General features: G+C 49.3%; 1 protein-coding gene and 1 non-coding gene across 4 annotated transcripts; one reads left to right on the plus strand and one right to left on the minus strand.

Annotated features, from left to right (window-relative positions):
- The first annotated feature begins 7,586 nt into the window (after positions 1 to 7,586).
- On the plus strand, positions 7,587 to 25,235 carry ZNF140 (zinc finger protein 140). 3 transcript variants are annotated; one of them, XM_032309919.1, is made up of 5 exons: positions 9,472 to 9,577; positions 10,391 to 10,517; positions 11,078 to 11,173; positions 12,410 to 12,512; positions 22,465 to 25,235. In XM_032309919.1, exons 3-5 carry the CDS (start codon positions 11,099 to 11,101, stop codon positions 23,619 to 23,621), a joined length of 1,335 nt encoding a protein of 444 aa, XP_032165810.1. In that variant the 5' UTR covers positions 9,472 to 9,577; positions 10,391 to 10,517; positions 11,078 to 11,098; the 3' UTR covers positions 23,622 to 25,235. The 3 variants fall into 3 exon arrangements, with proteins under 3 accessions (XP_032165809.1, XP_032165810.1, XP_032165808.1); XM_032309918.1 differs by lacking the exons at positions 9,472 to 9,577; positions 12,410 to 12,512 and adding an exon at positions 7,587 to 7,667 and having other exon boundaries at positions 22,465 to 25,232; XM_032309917.1 differs by lacking the exons at positions 9,472 to 9,577; positions 12,410 to 12,512 and having other exon boundaries at positions 9,734 to 10,517; positions 22,465 to 25,232.
- Positions 13,340 to 13,474, minus strand: LOC116572559. The gene has a single exon (XR_004278408.1). It is a non-coding gene; the product is annotated as a small nucleolar RNA SNORA70 (small nucleolar RNA).
- Positions 25,236 to 25,845: the final 610 nt, after the last annotated feature.

Genomic DNA, 25,845 nt, shown 5'->3' on the forward strand with positions numbered 1-25,845 from the left:
AAGCTGGTCTGGCCCAAGTGCAGACACGCTCACCCCCACCGTGACCCTTGTCCATTTCCCACACTTAGTAGTTACTTCAAGATGCAATTCTGATTATGCACTCCTCTGTTGAAATACCATGTGGCTAATTGTGGACTTAAAAGTGTACTGGCCTCATGGTAGATGAGGACTTCTACAGAAACCCAGCCTGTTATTTCTGAATGTCTGTCCTCCTACACAGTACTTTTTTGGCCTCCTCAAACTACTTGCAGTTCCTTGAGGTTTCGCAAAGCTTTTCGCCAGTCTTCTGTCCCTGAAATGCCTGTGTTCCTTGTTAATGCCTGTCCACACTTTATGAACCCGCGCACATGTCTTCTCACTGTGATAATATAACTATCACATGTCTCTTCCATTAGAAAGCTTCTGGAAAGCTGGGACTGCCTTCTTTGTATAGTTTTAAAAACTGAAGCTGTGACATACAAGCGTGGGTGCTCTCGGTGGCTTCCCCGCCCCCATGTGGGGAGGCACTGTTTACAGAGAGACAAGAATGAAGCCATGGAAACTCGTGCTCCAAGAGCTGCTGCTTCTGGTCTTGATGTCCAGGTTCACCTCTCCTGCCCTTTTCATGCCTTGATTGTTGCATTCTTCTGTGAGATACTCCAAATATCCTTGTAATAAATTCTGATGTTAGCTTCGACTGGCTCAGGTTGTGTTTGTTCTTACAGCCCAGCTGTTCCTCACACAGGAGGTCGGGCTGTGTCACGACTCGGACTCTCTCTTTTTTTTTTTTTGGTGCCGAAACCCGGGAACGAACCAACGACTCAGACTCTCTGGGAGCGGATCTGGACATGAGGTTTGGAATGCAAGTGCTCGTTGAGGACCAGCTGCTGTGAGGCGAAGGACGGGTAGTGGGTCAGGGGAAGAGGGGAGGCGCCACAGAGGTGGTAGAGATGCTTGCCATGTTGGTAGGGGGCTCTGAAGCTAGTGCAGCTCAGGAGTGTCTCGTGTTGGGCCCAGATGGGCAGGTCTCTGGCGCTCTTTCCCTGGAGGCCTGCTGCCCTGGGAAGGAGAGTGCCCCTTTTTAGCTGGGGCCAGCTCCACAGAAGCCAGTAATGGGAGGCAGCCTGCGGGCACTCTCCCTGCCACTGGGCAGCAAGTCCTTCCTTGAAGAGGGCTAGGCAGCCCACCTCTGTCACCACAGTCCAACCCTTCCACTGCTGCTCACCATTTTCCCAGCGTTGGGTCTGTCTGGGGAGATCCTGAGGAAACAGGCCACTAGGACCAACTGGCCCCTACTGGTGCTGTCCTCTCACCTGGGAGCCTTTCTGGGACCTCTGCTGGCTCGGTGGCTCACCTCCTTCCTGAGGGGTCTGAGCCATGGTTACCATGGCCCGCCCTGACCAGAGGGCAGCACCTGTGTGGATCACCAGAATCCATTCTTTCCTCCTCATCCTGTTGTGTAAGTAGCCCTGCGCCCTCTTCCTTGTGATGCCTTGGGAGGCCCTACAGAAAGAGGGACTTCTGGCCCGCTGGCTCCTGGACACAAGGAGCACAATGCCCACGCGGCATCTGTAGCTGGCAGTTAACTAGAAAATTTGCTGTCTCCTGGTGAAAAGTTCTTATCTTTGGGGATCAAGACCTGGAACACTGCAGAGCCCAGAGCTGTGGGTATGGGAAGCACGAAGTCCCTGGAGCTAATCATTGGTAATGGTGGTGGTACACAGACCCATGTCTCCTGCTCTGGGGACACAGCTCCGCAGGTCTTAACTGGCTCACAATCTGCCCAGTTTTGAACTGGGCATGTGCTGTACCCTCGCAAGGCCATTCCAGCACGCTGCGGAAGGTGAGCTATGTAACATAGCCGGTGTGGCCTTTCATGGTGGGCGTGTTCCTCCCCACCCCCACTTTGCAGCAGAGTTGTTCTTCTGCCTGAGACAGTGTACGAGAGGTCCTATCCTGTTCAATCATTTTGTAAGTGACCTCCCCCACTCCCTGCGCTTTTTAAAAGATTTTTATTTGAGGGAGAGAGAGCACACAAGCAGGGGGAGCAGCAGAAGGACAAGCAGGCTCCCTGTTGAGCCAAGAGCCCGACGTGGGGCTCCATCCCAGGACCCTGAGATCATGACCTGAGCTGAAGGTGGATGCTTCAGCTAAGCCACTCAGGCGCCCCTGTTTCGTCATCTTTGGATGGGGTGCTGGCCTAGGTACTGTGGGCAGGAAAGAAACTCCCTTCCTGGGTTATGCTTTCTATTTTTCTATTTTATTTATTTATTTTTTAAAGATTTTATTTATTTATTTGACAGAGAGAGATCACAAGTAGGCAGAAAGGCAGGCAGAGAGAGAGGAGGAAGCAGGCTCCCCGCTGAGCAGAGAGCCCGATGCGGGGCTCGATCCCAGGACCCTGGGATCATGACCTGAGCCGAAGGCAGAGGCCTTAACCCACTGAGCTACCCAGGCGCCCCTGGGTTATGCTTTCTATTGTGAGAATGGTGGCCTTTTGGCAAAATGGTCAACTTGACACTAAGTCCCAGGGAACAGTGCTGTACTGGGGGGCTCAGCTCTGGTTCCCTTGTTTTGGACATTCACTAACAGCAGTAGCGAAATCAGCCCTGTAAGAAAGGTTCTGTACTGTTGGACAGATTGGCATTCTTGGCGATTGGATTAACCCCTGCTCTGGATCCCTGGTCTTTGGCTGAGGGTCACCGTAGTGGGGAAGGCAAGAGGGGGAGGCCTCTGACATGTACTTCCAGAGAGGATAGTACATCAAAAACAGCACTGCGCTTGGACGGGAGCGAGTGGCAGAGAGTAGTGCTCCTCTAGATCTTTGGGATACGTTGGTAGAGTGCCTCTCACACCGCTACCTAGTTCAGTAGTTCAGGCTGTTTAGGAGCCCGGGAAACCCTACAGACCACACGGATTACAGACTACAGACAAGTTCAACCAAGTAATGGTCCTGCTTGCAGACCTAGCACTGTCTTCTAAAGCAGATTTATATGCCCTCAGGTACACAGGTTCCACTCAGGAAAAGATCAGACATCAGACATCAGAGATTTGATTCGACAAATGCATTCTTTTTATCCCACTCAGGAAGAGATCAGATGTCTGTATCAGCATTGAGCAGACCACATCACACATCACGGTTTGCCCCAGGGCTGCCATCACGGTCTGCAGAGGTCCAGGCTATCTGCACATGGTCCGGTACCAGTGAAATCAAGCCCATCCAGTGAGATGGTGGAGAAGGGGCTGGCATGTTGGAGGTCCCGATACCCCACGTACATTCCAGGAACAAGGTGATAAGCCCTGAGAAGGTGAGCAGCTTACTGTGGAAGATAGCATGTGACTCGCTTTGCTCTATACGTACGATTCAGGGAGTTTTGGTAAACTGTTGTCTGCGGCAATTTACGTTTACGGAATTATAATTATATAAAATATAATATAAAATATAAATATATAAAAATATATAAAATATATTATAAATATATATTTATATATTTAATATATAAATAAAAATAATATAAAAATATAAAATAAAATTTTAATTATAATTAAAATTATAAATGCTGACTTTGGATCTCCTCTGTAGTTACACTGAACTTTTCATTTATATTTGTGAATTCTCTTTTATTCTCATTCCATCTTGGCAGAAATTTGCCCATTTGTCAGCTTTTATGAAATAAGGTCTTGATTTTGTTGAGCCATCAGTATTTGTGTTCAGTTGATTTTCTGAAATCCTGGACTTAACAGAGGCCAACACAAAGGCAGGAGGTCAGGAACTCCTTGGCATAATATAGGGATTTAAGGAAATAAGATGCTGTAGGTCTGTTACGGGTAATCCACTCACCAGTTTCCCCAATCTTGACCTTCAAGAGGGGCACTGAGAAATTAGTGGGTAAGAGAAGCACCAGCATCCTGTAAAAATGTGCTAATTGCTATGCTTGGGGCCAAGGGTGCCCCAAAGTCAGGTTCCTGATATGAAAGGAGACTCCAGGGTTCTGTGGTAGAACAGGCCTAGTAGCAGAATTTAATTTAGGGAGACAGGATGGCAGGGTTACTGTGGTAGGCTTAAGGTCAGCATGGTAATTGAAACTGCTGTCCATGCAGGCAACTCTGGAAGCGGCTAATTGATCCTGGGGTCTACAGGGCCAAAATAGATGGACAGCTTAGAAAATCTTATCTCTATAATCAAAAACGTAGAAGCTGGAAATCCTTAAGTATAGACCCAATAATTGGGTCAGAAGTACATGCTGTAAACTGAGGAATCATCAATAGACCATCTTACCTTCTGTCAAGCTGACTGCTTCTGGGTAACCGAATAACACTCAAGGGTTTCGCCATGACCAGGACCCCATTATTATACTTACTGTGCCTTCAAATGGCCCACTGGACCTGAGGCTAGCCAGTATGTGGAAGAGTCACACTGCTCCCGTCTGCTTTCTCTGACCGTCCTAGGCATTCATGCGAGATATAAAATTCCACCTGCTTCATGCCCACTGCCCGCGCGAAGAGTTCAACCACGTTCCCCTTCCCTGACTTCCTCGTCCCTGTTGGCTTTGCTCCCGTCGGGATCCTACCAACCAGCCAAGTGAGTTACCTTTGCCGGGATATCTGTGCGTCTCCGTGCTTCCAACCGACCCTCCATCTGTTATGTAAATGCCTCAGGGCACTGCTCATAGCTCTGACCACTGGCAAGGGTTCTCTCGGGGGCTCCACAAACGGAGGGGCTCCCGTGAGTCCGTAGTCCTTTCTAGACCATACATGATGCATCTGTGAGTTACTTCCTCTTGCGCTGGGCTTTAGGCGCTCCCCGGGGCCTGGCACCAGATGAATCGTTCCACAATACAATGAATTCAGCAGCCAACCACGACCCTGACGTGACACCCCGTACCAGTTACAAAATCACATGCTGGGGAAGGGTGCAGGCTCCGGGAGGGCCCTGTGGTGTGGGAGACTCTGCTTTTCAAGAAGTCTTCTATCCCCGAACCCGGGCTTTGCTACAGAACCCGAGAGCTCTTGGAGCTGCGGGGCTCCCGACGGCATCCTGCTCTGCCTTGGGTGCTTCTCACACAGCTAGGCCTCTGCTGTTCCGGAGTTCAGCCGGAGGAAGCCTCACACCCACCCCGTGCTGGCCGCGGAGCTCTGGAGCTCCAGGTGGCCCTCGACATCGGAAGCTTTACCACCTACCGCAGTGGGGAGCCCTGCCCGGTGCCTTCAGGTGCCTTCCAACTTCAGGGAGGCCCACGAGGCACTGTCCCTCGGTGTGGGGTGCCGTGTGGACTTGACTAACTTGCCCTTTACTTAAAGGGGTGTCCTGGCTTTCTTCCGTTCACTGACCTGCTAAACATGGCACAGACGGCGGGCCTCGAAGACCCTGCGCGCTTCCCGGACACCTGCTGGCCCTACGTCTGATACAGCGGTTGCGGACTAACCCCTAACCCAGCCCAGCCTCCCCGATCAACGGCCGCCTTCTGGGGCGGTAGGCAGGCTGTTTGGTTTGGTTTTGGTTTTGGTGTTCCTTTAACCAATTTTAGTCTCTTCATTTTCATTCCTTCTTCAAAACCCCGTTTTAGAAATAAATTTTATTGATGAAAGTTAGACAAAGTGCACCTATTGAATACTGAGCTGAGGCGCCCCGGGTTCTGAGTAATGGCCATGCCCAGGTCACTGCCCCCGCCCGCCGCGGAGGACTTCACAGTCAGATTTCACTCCCAGCCCTGACCCCAACCACGGGTCTCCTACCGGTCCTGGAGCTTCGTAGCAATGGAGTCGCGCACCCAGTAACCCTTTGTACCTGGTTTCCTTCACGCCGAGCCACGTCGTCGGGGCCGTTTTCACAGCCGTTCGGTGGTACGGCTGTGCCGCGGCGTGTCCAGCCATTCACCTGTCGTTGTTAAAGGTTTTATGTATTTATCTGACAGAGATCACAGGCAGGCAGGGCAGCAGGCAGAGAGAGGGGAGGCAGGCTCCCCGCCGAGCAGAGAGCCCCCGCGGGGCTCGATCCCAGGACCCCGGGATCACCACCCGAGCCGAAGCCAGAGGTTCATCCCAGGGAGCGCCCCAGCGCCCCTCCCACTCACCTGTTGCCCCCAGCGCCCCTCCCACTCACCTGTTGCCCCCAGCGCCCCTCCCACTCACCTGTTGGTGGACACCCGGACTGGTGATGTTTGCTCTGAAGGATAAAGCTGACGGGCGCCTGGGCGGCCCGGCGGGTTGGGCGACTGCCTTCGGCTCGGGTCACGACCCCAGGGCCCTGGGATGGACCAGCCGCGGACTCCCTCCTTCCCTCGCTCCTGCCACTTTCCGGCACGGACGTGTCCGCAGAAGCCGCTCCCTCCACCGGCTACGCGCTCCCCGTCCCCGAGGGCCGTCTCCCGGCGTCGAGCTGGACAGGTCCTCCTCCCGCCCCACCGGGGCTCTGAGCTCGTCTAGGGCGGGCCGGGCCGGGCCGGGGCGGCCACCACCGCACCCCCACGGCGCACGGAGGAAAGGGGCTCCCAGGTCGGTCTGGCCGGGCCGCCATTCCAGCTCCTCTTTCCGGAGGGCGTCCGGGCGGCTCGGAACCGCGAGACGAGGAGCCGGGGCCAGCCCGGGGCTGCAGCGTCTGGGCCCGGCCCAAGGGGGCCTTCGCCGGCCGGACGCGCCAGTCTCTCGGGACCGCAGGCCCTCACGCGGGGACTCGGGCTACCACGGCTGTCCGCGCCGCGGGTCTCTCACGGAACGTTGCGGCCGCAGCCGCTCCTGCTTAGGCTCTAGGTCTCGGCTGCGGGCACGGGGCTTTCTGGGAGTCGTAACAGGCCAAGGACATTTGTCTCGAGGCGCCATTAACTGCCCCGCGGGGCGCTCCAGGAGTCCCCGTGTGTGAGGGACCTCACAGCCGGACGGCGGCGCACACCGGCTCCGGCGCTGAATGCGCAGGCGCGGGGCGTTCCGGCAGGCGTCGCGGGTGAGGGCAGCCCTCCCACTCCCCGGGTGCCGCGGTGGCTCCTGGGACGTGTAGTCGTCTGAGGCCCGCCGGCTCTGTTGCTGTGTGCGCAGGCGCGGGTCGTTCCGGCCGTCGTCGTGCGTCAGGGGGGCTCTCCCGCCCTCGCCCGGGTGCCGCGGTGGCTCCTGGGACGTGTAGTCGTCTGAGGCCCGCCGGCTCTGTTGCTGTGTGCGCAGGCGCGGGTCGTTCCGGCCGTCGTCGTGCGTCAGGGCGGCTCTCCGCCCTCGCCCGGGTGCCGCGGTGGCTCCTGGGACGTGTAGTCGTCCGAGGCCCGCGGCCTGGTCAGGGGTCCGGTCGCCGAGGCTCGGGCAGGCGGAGTTGGCGCGAGCCTGGCGGCGGGCTGCCCGCACGCACGGTCGGAAGTCGGGCTCGCGGCGGCCCCGGGTACGTAGAGCGGCCCTCCCTGCCCGCGCCGCGCTCGCCTCCGGGGGGCCCGGGCCCGAGGCTCCGTCCGGGGCTCCGGACCGCCTCGCCCACCGGGCCCGAGGCGCCGAGGGAGCGCGCCGTCCTGTGACCCCGCAGAAGGCGGAGGGGCGGCGGGGCTGTGGGTCAGCTCCGGGCTGCCCGGACGCGCGCCGTGGCTGGGGGCGGAGGGGCCCGTGTGGGGCGAGGTCGGCCCGCCGGCCCGCGCTCAGGGCTTCGCTGTCTCCGCGCCAGCTCTGCCGTGTCCCGGCCCCGCCGTCCGCGCGCCGGCCGCGACATGCCTCAGGTAAGCCGCCCCGTCCCCTTCCCCCGGACGCGGCCGCGCGCTCAGGCCGGCCGCCGCTCTCCGGAAGCCCCGCGCCGCGCGGACGGGGGCGTGAGGCGCGCGCGGAGCCCTCCCGGCGCCGGCGGGTTCTGGGCCGCGGGGAGCGGGCGGAGGCGATGCGCCTCCTTTCCCCGCGCTGGGACCGCGGCTGCCCGCTTACCCCGTGCTGTGGTCGGGCGCCTGCTTCCGGCGCCGCTGTCCGCGGGGTCCCCGGACCGGCAGTATCCGCGCCACCGGGGAGCTTCCTGGGGGTCACTGTCCCCCGGCTCCGGCCCGGCCCGTCTGAACCCGAGACCCTGGCCGTGCGGCTGCGGGCCGTGCTGCGGTCGTCTCTTCCCAGCGATCCCGACGCGCGGCCCGTCCCGGGGCCGGGGCCGGGGCCGGGGCCGGCGCGGGAGAGCACGACCTGCGGCCGCTTCCCCGCCGCGGGACGAAGGGCGACCGTCCCGACTCGGGGCCATCAGTTCCGCTTCTCGGCTTCGCGTCCCGTTCGTCTCCAGATCCAGATGCTCCGCGTTGGGCTGGGCTGGGCCGTGCCGTTTCCGTCGGCGCTGCGGAGTCCGCCGTTTGGGAAATAGCGTTATTTGTCGATGTCTTTTAACACGGTCTTTTGGTGGGAGAGGGAGGACGGGCAGAGGGGACTCTTTTTTTTTTTTAAATTTTATTTATTAGAGGGTGCAAGCTGGGGGGCAGCGGAGGGAGAGGCAGAAGCCGCCTGGCCGCTGAGCAGAGAGCCCGACGTGGGGCTCGATCCTAGGACTCTGGGATCATGACCTGAGCCCAAGGCAGAGGCTTAACCCACGGAGCCCCCCAGGCGCCGCGGAACAACTTTTTTAAACTGTAAAATATAACTACCCTACACCTGGGGCTCTTCTTAGTTTGGTACCTTTTAAAATTTCTGTCCATGCCCAATGATCATGTGGATTATTTAAGCCGGGCAAACCCAGACTGCCAAGTGGGGCGCATTGTCACCCCCAGCCCTGAGGGGAAAGGTTTCAGGTTCCGTCCGGGGAGGTGTTGCATTTCTTCTTGGGCAGTCGTGACAGCCTGGCTGCTCACCCTGCTTGTCTGTGACACTGCTCAAGTTACCCCTCGGTTTCATAGCTGTGCCTCGGGAGTGGGGACCGCTGTGGGGCACTTGAGTGCATGCCCCTTTTCAGGGGTGCTGCTGCTGTCTGCCCTAGTCAGTTCTTACTGATGAAGATGTGGGTGGGGGCCGGAGCTGACGGCTAAGAAAGAATTCTTGAGGCGTCTTTGGTGCAAAAAAGATGACTTTATTAAAACTCAGGGGCAGGACCCATGGGCAGAAAGAGGCTGTGAGGGGTGACTGATGACATACGGGGGAGTTGGGGGAGGTAAGGAAAAGGGAGGGTTTTGTTTTTGTTTTTGTTTTTGTTGTTTTAAGATTTTATTTATTTATTTGACAGAGACACAGCCAGAGGGAGAGGGAGAAATAGGCTCCCCTTGGAGTGGGGAGCCCAATGCGGGATCACGACCTAAGCCTAAGGCAGACGGATTAACAACTGAATGACCCAGGTGCCCCAAAAGGGAGGGTTTCAAAAGAACTTTGGGGGGCACCTGGGTGGCTCAGTGGGTTAAAGCCTCTGTCTTCAGCTCAGGTCATGATCTCAGGGTCCGGGATCGAGCCCCACATCAGGATCTCTGCTCCGTGGGGAGCCTGCTTCCTCCTCTTTCTCTGCCTGCCTCTGTGCCTGCTTGTTATCTCTGTCAAATAAATAAAATCTTTAAAAAAAAAAAAAAAAGAACTTTGGTATGCTAAAGAGGACCTACAAGATATTGGAGGCCTTGCCATTGTCAAGGTGATTGTCCTTGAGGCAGTTGGGAGTTTCCTTCCAGAAGTTAGGTTATTGGTAAGAATTCATTTCTCTTGGGGCTCCTGGGTGCACGTTGGTGAAGCATCTGCCTTCTCCCCAGGTCCTGGGATCGAGCCCCACATCAGGCTCCCTGCTTGGTGGGAAGCCTGCTTCTCCCTCTTCCTTTCCCCCTGCTTGTGTTTCCTCTCTCACTGTGTGTCTCTGTCAAATAAATAAATCTTAAAAAAAAAAAAAAAAGAAGAAGAAGAAGAAGAAGAAGACTTTTTTCTTGTAAATCACTAAGATGTTTGTGAACTGAGGGAGACTCACGTCTCAGAGAACTTTAATCGCTGTAAATGAACCACTTGTTTTCCCTTCCCTTAGCTTTAGAGCAGCCAGGAGTGCCTGAGGAATGTTCCAGAGAACCCACCTGGGGGTGTCAGCTTGAGCTTTGTCCCCAGCTTGCCTTCTGCTCCCTTGTCAGGTACCAGGGCTGCCATTAGGGAAAGTGAACATTGTTACACACAAAGGGATTGTCCTCACTATTCAGTGTTGTAAGATTCTAAGAACTTGACAACAAAAAGCCAGGAATCGACGTTGTTCACATGTATACTCCTTTAACTTTCACAAAGTTGCAAATGATCTCAAGACAAATTGGGTTTATTTTTTCTGTTTTTCTTCAGTTATACAATAAAACAAAACAGCTAGGCTCTTACTTACAGTCTTAACAATCACTTAGAATTCTGGAAGCTTCCATTACTGCTGCTTGTGTCCACTGTCTGCTCTGCGCCGTGGGACTCCCTTTACTCCTTGGCGAGCATCTTTGGGAGCCTGGGCGTCGGTGGTGCAGGTAACTGTATGTCCTTTCAGGGGTCAGTAACTTTCAGAGATGTGGCCATTGACTTCTCCCAGGAGGAGTGGGAGTGGCTCCAGCCTGCTCAGAGGGATCTGTACAGACATGTGATGTTGGAGAACTACGGCCACCTGGTCTCACTGGGTAAGTGTGTTCCTCCTCTCAGAATTTGAACTTTGGGATGGCTCCGTGAATCTTGGTTTTCGGATTGAATATTCCCACAGGGAATGTGTTAGTTTTCTTTTTGATTGTTTTTTTACTTTTTTTTTTTTTTTTAAGATTTTATTTATTTATTTGACAGAGAGATCACCGGCAGGCAGAGGCAGGCAGAGAGAGAAGGAGAAGCAGGCTCCCCGCTGAGCAGAGAGCCTGACATGGTGCTTGATCCCAGGACCCTGGGATCATGACCTGAGCTGAAGGCAGAGGCTTAACCCACTGAGCCACTCAGACGCCCCACTTTTTTTTTTTTAAGCAATTTTTATTTATAAGTAATTTATACACCCAGTGTGGGGCTCGAACTTAAAACCCGAGATGCATGCTCTACTGTCTGAGATAGCCAGTCACCGGTTTTTTATTTTTCAAGATGGATTATAGCCACCTAATCCTTAGACATCTCTCATATTTACATCTGGTGTTTCTTTTAATGTCCTTTTTCTAGGGACTCAAGGACTGATAATTGAATTTATTTCATTTTCCGCAAATAGGTCTTAACATTTCTAAGCCCCATGTGGTTTCCTTACTGGAGCAAGGGAGGGACCCCTGGCCGGATAACGGAGCTGTGGGAGGAGGTCTGTTGTCAGGTGAGTGAGTTAATAACTGCCCAGCTAGTCCGGGAGGAAGCGGTACTTTCATATGTTGGTTGTAAAGTTTTCCCTTAACTGTACAAGACATAATGGGGACTATGAAATCTTGTCCATAGCCCCATAAGGAACCACTTTGCATCCTCTTACCAGTCTGTCTTCAATTCTCTTATCCTTTCCTTACTTTCTCACAGACAGATGTGTTCTTTCTTTACATTGTGAGCTCTGTCTGGGCTCTAAGTTTCATTTCTTGTTGACTTCTCCCTTTCTTTCTTGAAACTGACCTATGTTTCTGTTGCCTAAATTAAAAGGTATATATTTTTTCTGTAAACTTTGTTCTGTTTAACCATCTTGGAAAGACTAATTCATTACTTTTTGGTCAGTTGATGGGCTTATTCATTCACTCACACATTCTCTTAATATTTATTTATTTACTTTTTAAAGATTTTATTTATTTATTTGTCAGAGAGACAGCACAAGCAGGCAGAGTGGGAGGCAGAGGCAGAGGGAGAAGCAGGCTCCCCACTGAGCAATGAGCCCGACGCAGGACTCGATCCCAGGACCCTGGGATCATGACCCGAGCCGAAGGCAGGGGCTTAACTGACTGAGCCACCCAGGCGTCCTTCTCTGAATATTTATTTAAAAGACTTTCTCTTAGGTGCTACAAAGAGGAGAAAGTATAAAAGAGTGTAATAACTATCAAAGAAGTTATAGCCTAGTGAGATAAAATAGGTCTGGAAGTAACTTACGTGTCCTCAAATTTGCAATTCAGCAATAAGGAGAAAGGAACTCCAGTTGGTGTTTTAGGCCTGTGTGATAATGCACAGGTATAGTCGTAATAGAAACGTAAAAGACAGGAAAAGGATCCGTTTTTGAGAAAAAGTGATGAATTCATTTGAGATAAGCTTGGTGTAGGTAGAGGATGGTATTTCCAAGTGAGGATTTGCACCGAGCTGTTGGAATCTATGGTAGGAAAAAGTTCCAGTTAGAGATGTACATGTGGGAATTTTAGTATTAAGCAAAAATTGAAGCCATAAGACAGATGTCACCTTGGGTTAATAACAAAATAGCTGGGGAAGCTCTTTAAAAATAAATGGCCATGCCCCCCATCCCCCCCGGAAGATTCTGACACGGAAGATCTACGGAGCTTAAATTCTGCATCGATGAAAAGTTGTGCAAGTTCTTCCGTTGATTCTGAGGCTTCTAATGGCGGTACGTGATCTGTCCCTGAGAAAGCAGGCGGAGTGCTTACCCGGACAGAGAAGCAGCGGCTCGGAGACCCTGATGAGGGACAGGAGCAGGTGCCGCGGAAGCAGCTGCAGCTGTGAGAGCCGTGGTGGTAATGGCTCTCCTGTGCCGCAGACTTTCAGGAGGGCAGGAGAGAGCGGGGGTGGGCCGAAGTTGTGGACTGGAGCAGGTGCCGGGCGACTTCCCTTTTCCAGTAGGAGTTGAAGAGCAGTGTCCTCTCCTTAATCTTGTAAGAGCAACAAAACTGTTAGAAGTATGTACAAGGGAAGTGAGGCAAAGGACAAAGGTAGAAAAGTTGTCTCTAACTCCACTGCTTCATTCGTTCTTTCATTCATTTATTTATTCACTTATTTTTTAAGTGATCTCAGTGCCCAGCCTCGGGCTTGTACTCTTGACGCCGAGACCAAGACTCACATGCTCTACGTGCTGAACCAGCCGGGCGTCCCTCCACAGCTTTAATACAGCTGTTCGAATTTTTATGTGTTCATTCTAGTACCCCTCCTCCCCCTTATCTGAACAGGAAGTAGGATTTGTTGGTGGGCATGAAGAAGGAGGGGCAGTGCCAAGGTTCGCAGGAGCACAGGGCCCATCGTTGGTCCAGGAGGCCACAGTTAGCGATGGGTTTGGCCCTACAGACAGTTGTGTTGAACTGCTTTTCAGCCATCATGGCTTCGAATTTTTGTCCTTTAAAGCAAGTAAAGTCCCACTTCGTGGAGATGTGGCTCTTCCGGCAGCCCCAGGGAACTTGTCCCTGTGTCGGCCCTCCAGCACTTGCTCCGCCCGTCGGTATGGATGGACATGATTTGGCCTATGTGGACCTTGGCCACTGTGCCCTGAGGTTTCCCAAGGGCACCCCACATAGCTGTTTGGAGCCTGTATTGGGGGCAGCATGAGTTCAGATGTTTGTCCACCAGAACGGGCTGTGTCTAGGGTCCTGTAAGGCAACACATACAAGCAACAGGCCGCGTACACTACTGAGGAGGCCACTGTTGGCTACTGTCGCACACCAGACCCTCCATGGGGAGGCCACACAGTAGGCTTTGTTGGCTGCAGTGCAGAACTTATATAGAAAGGTAATGTATTAACACAGAAATAATGCATAAAACGTAAATGTGCGGCCTAACAAGTGATTGGAAGGTACTGATGTAACCAGCACCTCGGTCGGTAAGCAGAACGCTGCGGGGTGTCTGCGAGCGCTCTGTGTGACCCCCTCTTCCCCGCCCAGAACAGCCTTCTCCTTACTTGGGTGGCAGTAAGTTGCCCTGTTGGTTACTTGACAGACTTGTCAAGTGTTTGTGTTTCGAATCACTACAGCTTAGGTGTGTATGTTTGTGAACTTTATGTAGACGGGTCCGTACTGTATGTACTGTGTTTTGCTTCTCAAAATTACTTCTAAGACCTGTGTGTTTTGCATATGACTCCAGTGGTTTGTCTCATCGTGCGAGTCGGCACTCCGATTTGTCTTCTGTTAGCGAGGCCGTCGAGGTCGGTTTGCACGTTAGGGCTGTCGCAGGCCGTGTTTCCGCTGTCCCTGCATCCTGGCACAGACTGCCCGGATTCCCTGTGGTCTGTGTCTGGACCTGGAATGCCGGGGCGGGGGACAGTGACCTCTTTCTTATCGTTAGATTATGCCTCATCTCTGAGCTGCCTCTTGAAGGTGTTTGCTCATTTATATATTGGATTCTCTGTCATTTTCTTTCTTTCTTTCTTTTTTTTTTTTTTAAAGATTTTATTTATTTATTTGACAGACAGAGTTCACAAGTCGGCAGAAAGGCAGGCAGAGAGAGGGAAGCAGGCTCCCTGCTGAGCAGGGAGCCCAACATGGGGCTTGATCCCGGGACCCCAGGATCATGACCTGAGCCGAAGGCAGAGGCTTTAACCCACTGAGCCACCCAGGCACCCCCATAAATGCCTTTTAAGTGTTTTTTATAGCTGGGTTGTCTATAGCGGTCTTGTCCTGCAGGATGGTGAGATATTTCTGTTTCTCTGTATGTCCTATAACTTGGATTTTAACCCATTGATTTTCACATTTTAAGACTTTGGGTTTTGCTTAAGTTCTGTTGGAGATGATCATTGTATTTAAGCCAGTTGTCAGTATGGGTAAGTTGAGGCCATCAGTTGTAATCTCTCTCCTATGTACGTGGTTCTAGGACAGTCCTGTTTTTTGTTTTTTGCTTTTTTTTTTTTTCCTAAGATTTTATTTTATTTATTTGATAGAGAGAGACCACAAGTAGGCAGAGAGAGAGAGGGAGAAGCAGCCTCCCTGCCAAGCAGAGAGCCCGATGCGGGACTCGATCCCAGGACCCTGAGATCATGACCCGAGCTGAAGGCAGAGGCTTAACCCACTGAGCCACCCAGGCACCCCGGACATCCTGTTTTTAAAGCCTTTGTAGGTCTCCAGTATTTGTTCTGCATATACGCCTCCTGGTGGCCTTTCCGCACCTGGGCAGTGGGTTCCCCTGTGTTTCCATTTTCAGTTTCTAGTGTGGTATATAGGGTCAGATCCATGCATGCACAACTCAGGGATGAGCTCCGGATTTCATACACGGCTTCATGGGAGCACTTTCCTGAGCTCCCTCTCCTACCCTTTTTGGCTCTCAGGCCCCTCTTTCAGGTCTTCCGGGTAGAAAGGCAGACCTTTAGTTTCTCTTCTGCTCTGTACCTCCTGCAACTGTGTCTCCCTCTGTAGCCAAGTAACAAGGAGACAGTGAAAAAGAGGAAAATGGGTATTATTCCTGTGCTGCAGGGAACATAGATTTCTCTCTTCTTTTTTACAGAGATTTTATTTATTTGAGAGAGAGAGTGAGCAGGAGCTGGGGGAGGGAGCGAGGGAGAGGGAGAAAGGAGCCTGATGTGGGCTCCTTCCCAGGGTTCCAAGATGACGTCCTGAACCAAACGCGGACGCTTAACCAACTCAGCCACCCAGGCGCCCCAAGATGAGCAGCTTCGAAGGGGAGGGAAGATGATAGCAATTTGGGACTTTCCGAGTGTCGGATCTTTGTGGGATATTTGACTCTATCAGTTCATTAGGCAGTTGAGTATCAGATGCCGGAGCTTAACAAAGACATCACTGTGCCTCTCAAATTTTAGTCATTTGGAGAGGTTTTTTCTTTCTGTTCTTTTTCTTTTTTTAGATTTATTTATTTTAGAGAGTGCGTGCACATAAACTGGGAGGGAGAGAGGGAGAGAGAGAGAAATTCTCAAGCAGACTCTCCACTGAGCACAGAGCCTGAGGTGGGGCTCGATCCGAGGACTCTGGGATCATGACCTGAGCAGAAGGCAAACACTTAATGACTAAGCCACCCAGGCGCCCCTATTTCTTTTCTTTGCTTTTTAAACTTCTCTCTTTTCTTTTTTTTAAGATTTTATTTGTCAGAGAGAGAGCACAAGCAGGAAGGAGCAGAGGGGGAGGGAGAAGCAGCCTCTTCACTAAGCAGGGAGCCCGATGCGGGACTCCATCTCCGGAGCCTGGGATCACGACCTGCGTGGAAGACAGACGCTTACCTGACTGAGCCACCTGCGCACCCAACAACTTGTTTCTTTTTAGTGCTAAATAATATTCTGTTTTCTGGATGAACTGGAGTTTACTTTTGCATTCTTCTGCTAAAGGGTGTGTGGTTGCTTCCAAGTTTGGGCATTTAGAGCTGCTATAAATATCTGATTGCAGGCTTTTGTGTGAACCTAAGTTTTGAATTAATTTGGGTAAATGTCAAAAGAGTGCAGTTGTTGAATCGTGTGGTAAGAGAATGTTTAGTTAGGAAACATCCAAACTGGACACCTGGGTGGCTCAGTCGTTAAGTATCTGCCTTCGGCTCAGGTCATGAACCTAGGATCCTAGGATCGAGCCCTGCATCAGGCTCCCTGCTTGGTGGGGAGCCTGCTTCTCCCTCTTCTACTTCCCCTGCCTGTGTTCCCTCTCTTGCTGTGTCTCTGTCAGATAAATAAATAAATAAAACCTTCAAAAAAAAAAAAAAACAAAAAAAAAACCCTGCCAGATGAATTTCCAAAGTGGTTCTACCATTTTTACATTCCCACCAGCAATGAATGATCATAGTCCCTACGGCTCCGCATCCTTGCCAGCATTTGACGTTGTTAGTGGATTGCATTTTGGGTATTGTAATAACTGTGTAGTGGCATCTCACTTATTTATGTGTTTACTTACTTATTTTTAAGTATTTTATTTATTTAATTGAAAGAGACCACAAATAGAGCAGCGGGCAGAGGGAGAGGAGGGAGCCTGATGTGGGGCTCGATCCTAGGACCCTGGGATCATGACCTGCACCAAAGGCAGCCACTTAACCGACAGAGCCACCCCGGCGCCCTCCATTTTAATTTAGAATTTTCTCATGGCGGGGCGCCTGGGTGGCTCAGTGGGTTAAAGCCTCTGCCTTCGGCTCAGGTCATGATTCCAGGGTCCTGGGATCGAGCCTTGCATCGGGCTCTCTGCTCAGCGGGAGCTCTCTTTCCCTCTCTCTGCCTACTTGTGATCTCTCTCTTTGTCAAATAAATAAATAAATAAATAAATAAAATCTTAAAAAAAAAAAAAGAATTTTCTCATGGCATGTGATGTTGAATATCTTTCCATATTCTTGCCATCTGTATATATTCCTTGGTCATGTTGCTGTTCAGGTCTTTTGCCCATTTTTAAAGTATATTGTTCTTTTTCTTATTGTTGAGTTTTAAGAGTTCTTTGTATATTTTGGATACAAGGTCTTTTTTTTTTTTTTTAAACAGATTTTTATTTATTTATTTGACAGAGAGATCACAAGTAGGCAGAGAGGCAGGCAGAGAGAGAGAGAGAGAGAGGGAGGGGAGGAAGCAGGCTCCCTGTGGAGGGACTTGATCCCAGGACCCTGAGATTATGACCTGAGCCTAAGATAGAGGCTTAACCTACTGAGCCACCCAGGCACCCTGGATACTGTCTTATTAGATATGTCTTTTGCACATATTTTCTCCATTTGTGACCTGTCTTCTCATTCTCTTGATGTTGGCTTTTGCAGAGCAGAGCTTTTTTATTTTAATGATGCCCAGTTTGTCAATTGTTTTCCTGGATCATGACTCTGGTTGTTGTATCTAAAAAGTCATTGTCATACCTAAGGTCATCTAGGTTCCTTCTATGTTATCTTCTAGGAGTTTTATATTTTTGTGTTTTAGGCTTAGGTCTATGATCCATTTTAAGTTAATTTTAGTCAAGAGTGTAAGGTCAGTATCTAAATTCATTTTTGGCATGTGGGTGCATAGTTGTTCTAGGAGCGTTTGTTGAGAAGCCGTCTTTGCTCCTTAGTGTTTTCTTTGTCGCCTTGTGAGAGATCAGTTGAGTGTAATTAGGCAGCTCTGTTCCTGAGCTCTCTGTTCTGCTCTGTTGATCTGATCGTCTTTCACCGGTACCGCACCGTCTTCATTACTGTCCGTTTACAGGAAGTCTTGAAGTCAGGTAGTGCCAGGTTTATGGCTTTGTTCTTTTCCTTTGGTATCCCATTAGGTATTGTAGGTCTTTTGCTTTTTTTTTTTTTTTTTTTAAAGATTTTATTTATTTATTCATTTGACAGAGAGAGATCACAAGTAGGCAGAGAGGCAGGCAGAGAGGAGGAAGCAGGCTCCCAGCTGAGCAGAGAGCCCGATGCGGGGCTTGATCCCAGGCCTCTGGGATCATGACCTGAGCCGAAGGAGAGGCTCCAACCCACTGAGCCACCCAGGGGCCCCAAAAGACTGACTTTTATACATAAAATTTATATCCTGCAATTTTGTTATAATTACTTACTCCACTTTTTTGGTAAAATTTTTCAGATTCTTTGCATAGATAATGGTGTCATCTACCAAAAAAAAGTTTTATTTCTTCTTTGCAAATCTGTATACCTTTTACTTACTTTTCTTGTCTTGTTGCATTAGCTAAGAACTGTTATAGCATTGAAAAGTAGTGCTGAGCTGCACCTGGGTGCCGCAGTTGGTTAAGCATCTCCCTCTTGGTTTCAGCTTAAATCTGACCTCAGGGTTGTGAGATTGAGCCGTAGGTCAGGCTCTGCACTCAGTGTGGGAGTCCGCTGGGGTTTCTCTCCCTCTCCCTCTGCCCCTTCCCCCTGCACTTCCTTTCTCTCACTGAAATAAATAGGTCTTAAAAAAAAAAAAAAACAGTGCTGTGAAGGACCCTCCTTGCAGTGTTCTTGGTTTTAGCAGGAAAGCTTCAAATTTCTCACCATTAATAGGGTGTTAGCTATACGGTTTTTGATGTTCTTCGCAACTTGAGGAAATTCCACGCTGTTCCTAGTTTGTTGAGTTTCTTCATGAATGGATGTTGGATCTTGCAAGCCATATCTACTGGTAACACGTTGCCTTAGTTTTTGTCTTAGAATATCTTTATTTCTCCTTCACCTTGAAGTATAGTTTTTCAGGGTACACAATTCTAGGTTGGTGGGTTTTTTCTCTCTATACTACATTAAGTACTATCTCAATGGTCTTAAGTAACATTGGTGGTAGAGAATTTTCTTTTCCATAAGAAGAAAGTGAGTGCATCTGAGTTTTGCTTTGAGTATGTTAGCTGCAGGTTTTTCACAGGAACCCTTCCTTACACTAAGGATGGATCCTTGTGGGCGCCTCGGTAGCTCAGTTGGTTAAGTGTGTGACTCTTGGTTTTGGCTCAGGTTGTGATATCAGGGTCGTGAGATTGAGCCCCGCGTCAGGCTCTGTGCTGGGTGTGGAGTCTGCTTGAGATTTGCTCCGCCCTCCCTCCACTCGCTCACACCCTCTCTAAAACAAATAAATCATTGAAAGAAAAATAAAGGGGGTGCCTAGGTGGGTTAGTTTTTAATCGTCTGCCTTCAGCTCAGGTCATGATCCCATGTGCTGGTGTTCACCCCACATCGGGCTCCTGCTCAGCGGGGAGCCTGCTTCCCCCTCCCCCACTCCCGCCACCTGCGTTCCCTCTCTCGCTGTGTCTCTCTCTGTCAAATAAATAAATTAAATCTTAAAAAAAAAAAAAAGAATCCTTGTATTCCTCTAGGCTTTTAATCAGTATAAAAACTAAGTTAGATCCATTTGACCTTTACCAAATAGAGTACGGGCATGTACGTGATAGGAGGGGGAGGTGACTTTGAGGAAACGAAGCGGGATGAGAAATATATAATTAGCGTTCTATTCGTATTCGGAACCTGGTTTTCTTGGTTGTGCTTTTTACTCGGATTGGTCTGTGAAACCGTATGGTTGGTAATATATGAAATCTCTGCAGTTAACCGAGTTACTTTTTCTTTTTTTTTTCTTTTTCTTTTAAAAGATTTTATTTATTTATTTGACAGGGAGAGTGAGAGACACAAGCAGGCAGAGCAGCAGAGGGAGAGGGAGAAGCAGGCTTCCCACTGAGCAGGGAGCCCGATATGGGGCTCGAACCCAGTACCCTGGGATCATGACCTGAGCCTAAGGCAGTCACTCAACCAACTGAGCCCCCTAGGTGCCCCAGTTACTTTTTCTAATACCATTAAATATCTATGCTCACCTCATATATCTTGCTGTATTTCTTTTCTTTTCTTTTTTTTAAAGATTTTATTTATTTATTTGACAGAGAGATCACAAGCAGGCAGAGAGGCAGGCAGAGAGGAGGAAGCAGGCTCCCTGCTGAGCAGAGAGCCCGACGCGGGGCTCGATCCCAGGACCCTGAGATCATGACCTGAGCCAAAGGCAGAGGCCTTAACCCACTGAGCCACCCAGGCGCCCCATCTTGCTGTATTTCTGTTCCCAACTAATTTCTGCAGTGAAACCTTTCTAGATGAACTTATCTTGTTATTTTTATACCAATTTTTTCTTCTGTGTCCTCTTTATATTCTCTGCTTATGAAAAGAACTCGTCCGTATATATCTCCAGGGCTCTTACTGATTTGCTCAGTAGGTAAGGAATTGGTTTATAGAAGAGTCAGGAAAGGGGCGCCTGGGTGGCTCAGTGGGTTAAGGCCTCTGCCTTCAGCTCAGGTCATGATCTCAGGGTCCTGGGATCAAGCCCCACGTTGGGCTCCCTGCTGAGCAGGGCCTCTCTGCCTCCTTGTGATCACTGTTAAATAAATAAATAAATATTTATTTTAAAAAGAAAAAAGAAAAAAAGAAATAGGTCTGGGGCACCTGGGTGGCTCGGTTAAGTGTCTGCCTTCAGCTCATGTCATCGTACCGGGGTCCTGGGATTGAGCCCTGCATTGGGCTCCCTGCTCAGCAGGGAGCCTGCTTCTCCTGCCCCTGCCTCTCCCTACTTATGCATATTCTCTCTCTGTCTCTCAAAGAAATAAAAAAAACTTAAGAAAGAAATAGATTTATATACTTTTCCTTAGAAGCTTAAGGTCAGTGATAATAAAAGATAGTATTCCCCCATACAAAGTAAATGTCAAAGTGTGTTTTAGAGAAATGTGTTTTTTGTTTGTTTGTTTGTTATTTGGAAATAATTTTAAACTTCCAGAAAATGTTCAGGAATAGTACAAGGATACTTATAAGCTCTTTACTCAAATTCACCTATTGCTGGGGCGCCTGTGTGGCCCAGTGGGTTAAAGCCTCTGCCTTTGGCTCAGGTCATGATACCAGGGTCCTGGGATCGAGTCCCACATCGGGCTCTCTGCTCAGCGGGGAGCCTGCTTCCCTCTCTCTCTCTGCCTGCCTCTCCGCCTGCTTGTGATCTCTGTCAAATAAATAAATAAAATCTTTTTTTTAAAAAAATTCACCTATTGCTAATGTTTTGCCCATTCATTTTATCATTCGGTATATGATTTTTTTTCCCTGAAAGATCAGACAATAAATTGCATACATCATGGCCTTTTACCTCCACGAATTCCTAGGAATTAGGATATGAGTGAATATATTTTTAAAATATTTTTCGGGCGCCTGGGTGGCTCAGTGGTTAAGCCACTGTCTTCGGCTCAGGTCGTGATCTCAGGGTCCTGGGATCGAGTCCCGCGTTGGGCCCTCTGCTCAGCGGGGAGCCTGCTTCCCTTCCTCTCTCTCTGCCTGCCTCTCTGCCTACTTGTGATCCCTCTCTGTCAAATAAATAAATAAAATATTTAAAAATAAATAAATAAATAAATATTTTTCATATTTGTTGTACTGTTTTGTTCCTCTGGAGAAGATCAGGGCCGATGTTTGACTGTTAAAGACATCTGATAGGGCGCCTGGGTGGCTCAGTGGGTTAGTGTACAACTCTTGGTTTTGGCTCAGTCATGGTCTCAGGATCATGAGATCAAGCCCTGCGTCCGGCTCCACACTCAGCAGTGAGTTTGCTTCAGAGTCTCTCCCTCTCCCTCTGCCCATCCTGCTTGTAGGCTCACTCTTTCTAATAAATACACCTTAAAAAAAAAAAAAAGCATTTAATGGAAAGACACTGTTACACCAAGGTTGAGCTTCAGTTACCACTTCGCAAAGTAGAGTACACGTGAGGATCATAGACAGTCATTTCTTTTTACTTATTATTTAAAGTAAGTCACTGTCAGATGTTCCAAAGGCATTAAGTGAACAGTCTGATGTCTTTATGGGACCTGAGGAATATGTGTAGTTTATTAGCCGCATTATGAAATTGTCTCTTTCAAGTCCTTTTTGCCTCAAATAAATTTTAAGAAGAGCTGAGAAAGGCGAAAACGCATCCTTCCCAAGTACTTATCTTCCTGATAGTACTTTGGTAATGTTTTATTTATTTATTTGTCTGAGAGAGAGGACAAGCAAGAGTGAGCAAGCACAAGCGGGGGGTGGGGGTCAGAGGGAGTGGCAGACTCCCCACTGAGCAGGGAGCCCGCCATGGGGCTCGATCCCAGGAGCCTGGGATCATGACCTGAGCTTAAGGCAGACGCTTCACTGACTGAGCCGCCCAGATGTTCCCTGTCCTGTTTTGTCTCTCTTCTGATGTCTTCTGAATTTCCGGGCATACTGCTCAGATTTCAGTCTATATGAGAACTTTGAAAGCCGTAGAGTGTTGAGGTGTGTGTGTGTGTGTGTGTGTGTGTGTGTGTGTGTGTTTGTTTTAATCCCTCACTGAAAAAGTGGAGTGGCTTTACTCAGTATGGAAAAAAAAAATTGTTTTATTTTCAGAGTCAAAGGGTGAGATCAAAGAGTTTTCTCCAAATGTCATATATGAAGATGGCTCGTCCCAGTATTTGGTAGTGGAAAGAATCCTAAACCAAGACCCTGAACATTCCAGTTTTAAAGGAGGCTGGAAATGTGAGGAGGACACTCAGATGCAAGGGAATCAGGGGTGTGTCCGGCGTGTGTCAGCCTCTCATCAGGGAGCACCGTCGCAGCGCATGAGCGTCAGTACCGGCCAGAGGCCCTATGGATGTCATGAATGTGGAAAAACCTTCAGTCGGCGCTTTTCCCTTGTGTTACACCAGAGGACTCATACTGGAGAGAAACCGTACATATGTTCAGAATGTGGCAAAACCTTTAGCCAGATCTCCAACCTTGTGAAACATCAGATGATACATACTGGAAAGAAACCCCACGAGTGTAAGGACTGTAACAAAACATTCAGTTACCTCTCGTTCCTTATTGAACACCGGAGAACCCATACTGGGGAGAAACCTTACGAATGTACGGAATGTGGAAAGGCCTTTAGCCGTGCCTCAAACCTCACACGACATCAGAGAATTCATATAGGAAAGAAACAGTATATTTGTAGGAAATGTGGGAAAGCCTTTAGCAGTGGCTCAGAACTTATTCGCCACCAGATCACACATACGGGAGAGAAGCCTTACGAATGCATTGAATGTGGGAAGGCGTTTCGCCGTTCCTCACACCTTACGCGGCATCAGAGCACCCATACCTCCAAAACCCCCTATGAGTGTAATGAGTGTAGGAAAGCCTTCCGCTGCCACTCGTTCCTTATCAAACACCAGAGAATTCACGCTGGAGAGAAGCTCTATGAGTGTGACGAATGTGGTAAGGTTTTCACGTGGCATGCATCCCTTATGCAACATATGAAAATTCATACTGGAGAAAAGCCGTATGCATGTACTGAGTGCGATAAAACCTTCAGTCGGAGCTTCTCCCTCATTCTGCATCAGATAACTCACACTGGGGAGAAACCCTATGTATGTAAGGTATGCAATAAGTCCTTCAGCTGGAGCTCAAACCTGGCCAAACATCAGAGAACACACAGCCTAGAGAACCCCTATGAGTTTGAGAATTCGTTCAGTTATCACTCGTTCCTTACTGAGCGCAACGGGATTCGCACTACAGAGAACACCTAACAATGTACGGATTCAAAACAAAACCAGAAACAGTTAATGCCTTACTTTGACTTCAGAGGATTCCTGGAAAGAAGCCTTAAGTGAATATGTTGAATGTTATACTTGATTCAACTTCCTGGAACATAGGAGCCCAGGGATTTGTTGGAAAGCCATGAGCACGTTCTTTTTGTAACATCAGAAGATGAAATCAGAACTGACAGGACTTACCTGGTACCATTCCCTCATTGGACATTTGTAAATTCCTACCAGGGGAGGACACGTGGCCAATAAATGTGAGGAAGCTTTTATTGAGAAATTGGCCCCAACTCTGCATCTGTCAGCCCAAACAGGACAGAGCGTGTGGGCAAGAGTTGTTTTCCTTTTTCCTGGACATCAGAAAATTCATAATGAAGCAAAGTCATGCAAATGCAGTGATTTGGCAATGTTTTTGTGTACCATGCAATATTTATTAAGTTTGAAAATACTCTCAAGAGAAAAAGCAACCCTATAAATGAACTGAATAGAGGGTGACTTTCTGCTTTATTTCAGAACTGCAGAATTATACCGGGGAGAAACCCATCATAGGGAGTGTGGCAAGATCTTGAGTTCTGAGAAGTCCTACTGGAGGGAGTTGGGGAGGTTTTTTGGGGGGGGTATTTTTGTTTTAAAGCAAACTCAGAAAAGAAAGCTATGAATAAATGTTTGGTTTTTAGTTAATTAATCTGGTACTTGCAGAGTTTTCTTCCATGGCATGTATCCTTCTGAAAGTGCAAACACCCCAGTGTCGACATCAGCAGTGAAGACTCGTGTGCCTTGGTAGAAATGTACATGGTCACAGAAACATTTTTCGTATCTTCATGGCTTTAACTTGGAGATAGAGTTTAGATTTAAGGTTATGCTCACTCATGTTTATCCTTGAACGTAACTAGACCTGTCTTAGCTTGAAGTAAATGTACATAAGGTATGTTGCAGGAAAATGCCAAGGTGGTTTTCCTCTTTTGATCCACTTACAGTGGGAACATTACTTTTGTAAGCACATATTTGTCAAAATAAACCAGACGATGTTTTTACTCTCCATGTACACCTTGCCCATTTTTTAATGTCCTAGTTAAAGGTGTATCTTATCTTGGGATCATCTGCCTCCTTTTAAGGACTGAGCTTGCATTTAGGTTATATGCAGTTTGGTATTTGAATAAATGCCTCACTAAGTATATTTTAAGTGTGGGTGAATCTTTCACCAGGTGAGAGGCTGGCAGCTGTCTTTCATGCCGACTGTGATGTAACAAAGCCGTTGCCTGCTAGTTTTCTCACCGCCTCAGTCTCCGCCAGAGCAGCTCCATTGTACACATGCTTCCTTTCCTATGGTGTAGCGGGCGTTACTCTTCCTAGCCGCATGTGGGGGTCTTTTTTGGATAAAAATGTGTGTATCATTTCGGAGGTTTGTAACATTCGGGGATATGGCCATAGACTTGTCTCACGAGAAATGGGGCTGATTGGACCCTGGCCCGAAGAATTCATAAAGGAATATAATGATTTGGAACTATGGGATCCTCACCCGAGGTTACCATTCCTCCATTCAGAACATGAATTTAGGCATCTTTGCTTTTAGGAAAAGGGCGTGGCTTTCACCTTCCTGCCTGAATTCCTACTCCAGGTTCTTTTTTTTTTTTTTTTTAAGATTTTATTTATTTATTTGACAGAGATCACAAGCAGGCAGAGAGGCAGGCAGAGAGAGAGGGAGGAAGCAGGCTCCCCGCTGAGCAGAGAGCCCGATGCCGGGCTCCGGCCCAGGACCCTGGGATCATGACCTGAGCCGAAGGCAGAGGCTTCACCCACTGAGCCGCCCAGGCGCCCCTAGCTTCTCTCCCTCTGTATTAAAAAGTTGGGTCTGGACCTAGGAAGAACCCTAATCTTTTGAAGTATCTATCTTCTCCCTTTTGTAAGCAGGGCTCTGTATTTCCCAATCCAGTGCGACCCTTCCTGGAGCGAGGAGGAGTCAAAGAACGGTGGCGAGAGGGTGACCAGGTCGGTGGCGCTGGGCCCGCAGGGGTGCCGCGCATGGGGTGGTCCGGCTCGCCGAATTGCTTGAACCATTTTCTCAAAAACAGTAACTTTCCTTTAAAATCCCCCTCACGAAACATCATTCTCAACTATGTAACTCATCCTAAAGCTAATTAATTTGTGGTAAAGATACATCAGAAAACAACTATGCTTTTGTGTATTTATTTGAGCGTCGTTTGAGAGA

Source organism: Mustela erminea, chromosome 13 (assembly GCF_009829155.1).
Source record: "Mustela erminea isolate mMusErm1 chromosome 13, mMusErm1.Pri, whole genome shotgun sequence".
Taxonomy (NCBI): Eukaryota; Metazoa; Chordata; class Mammalia; order Carnivora; family Mustelidae; genus Mustela; species Mustela erminea.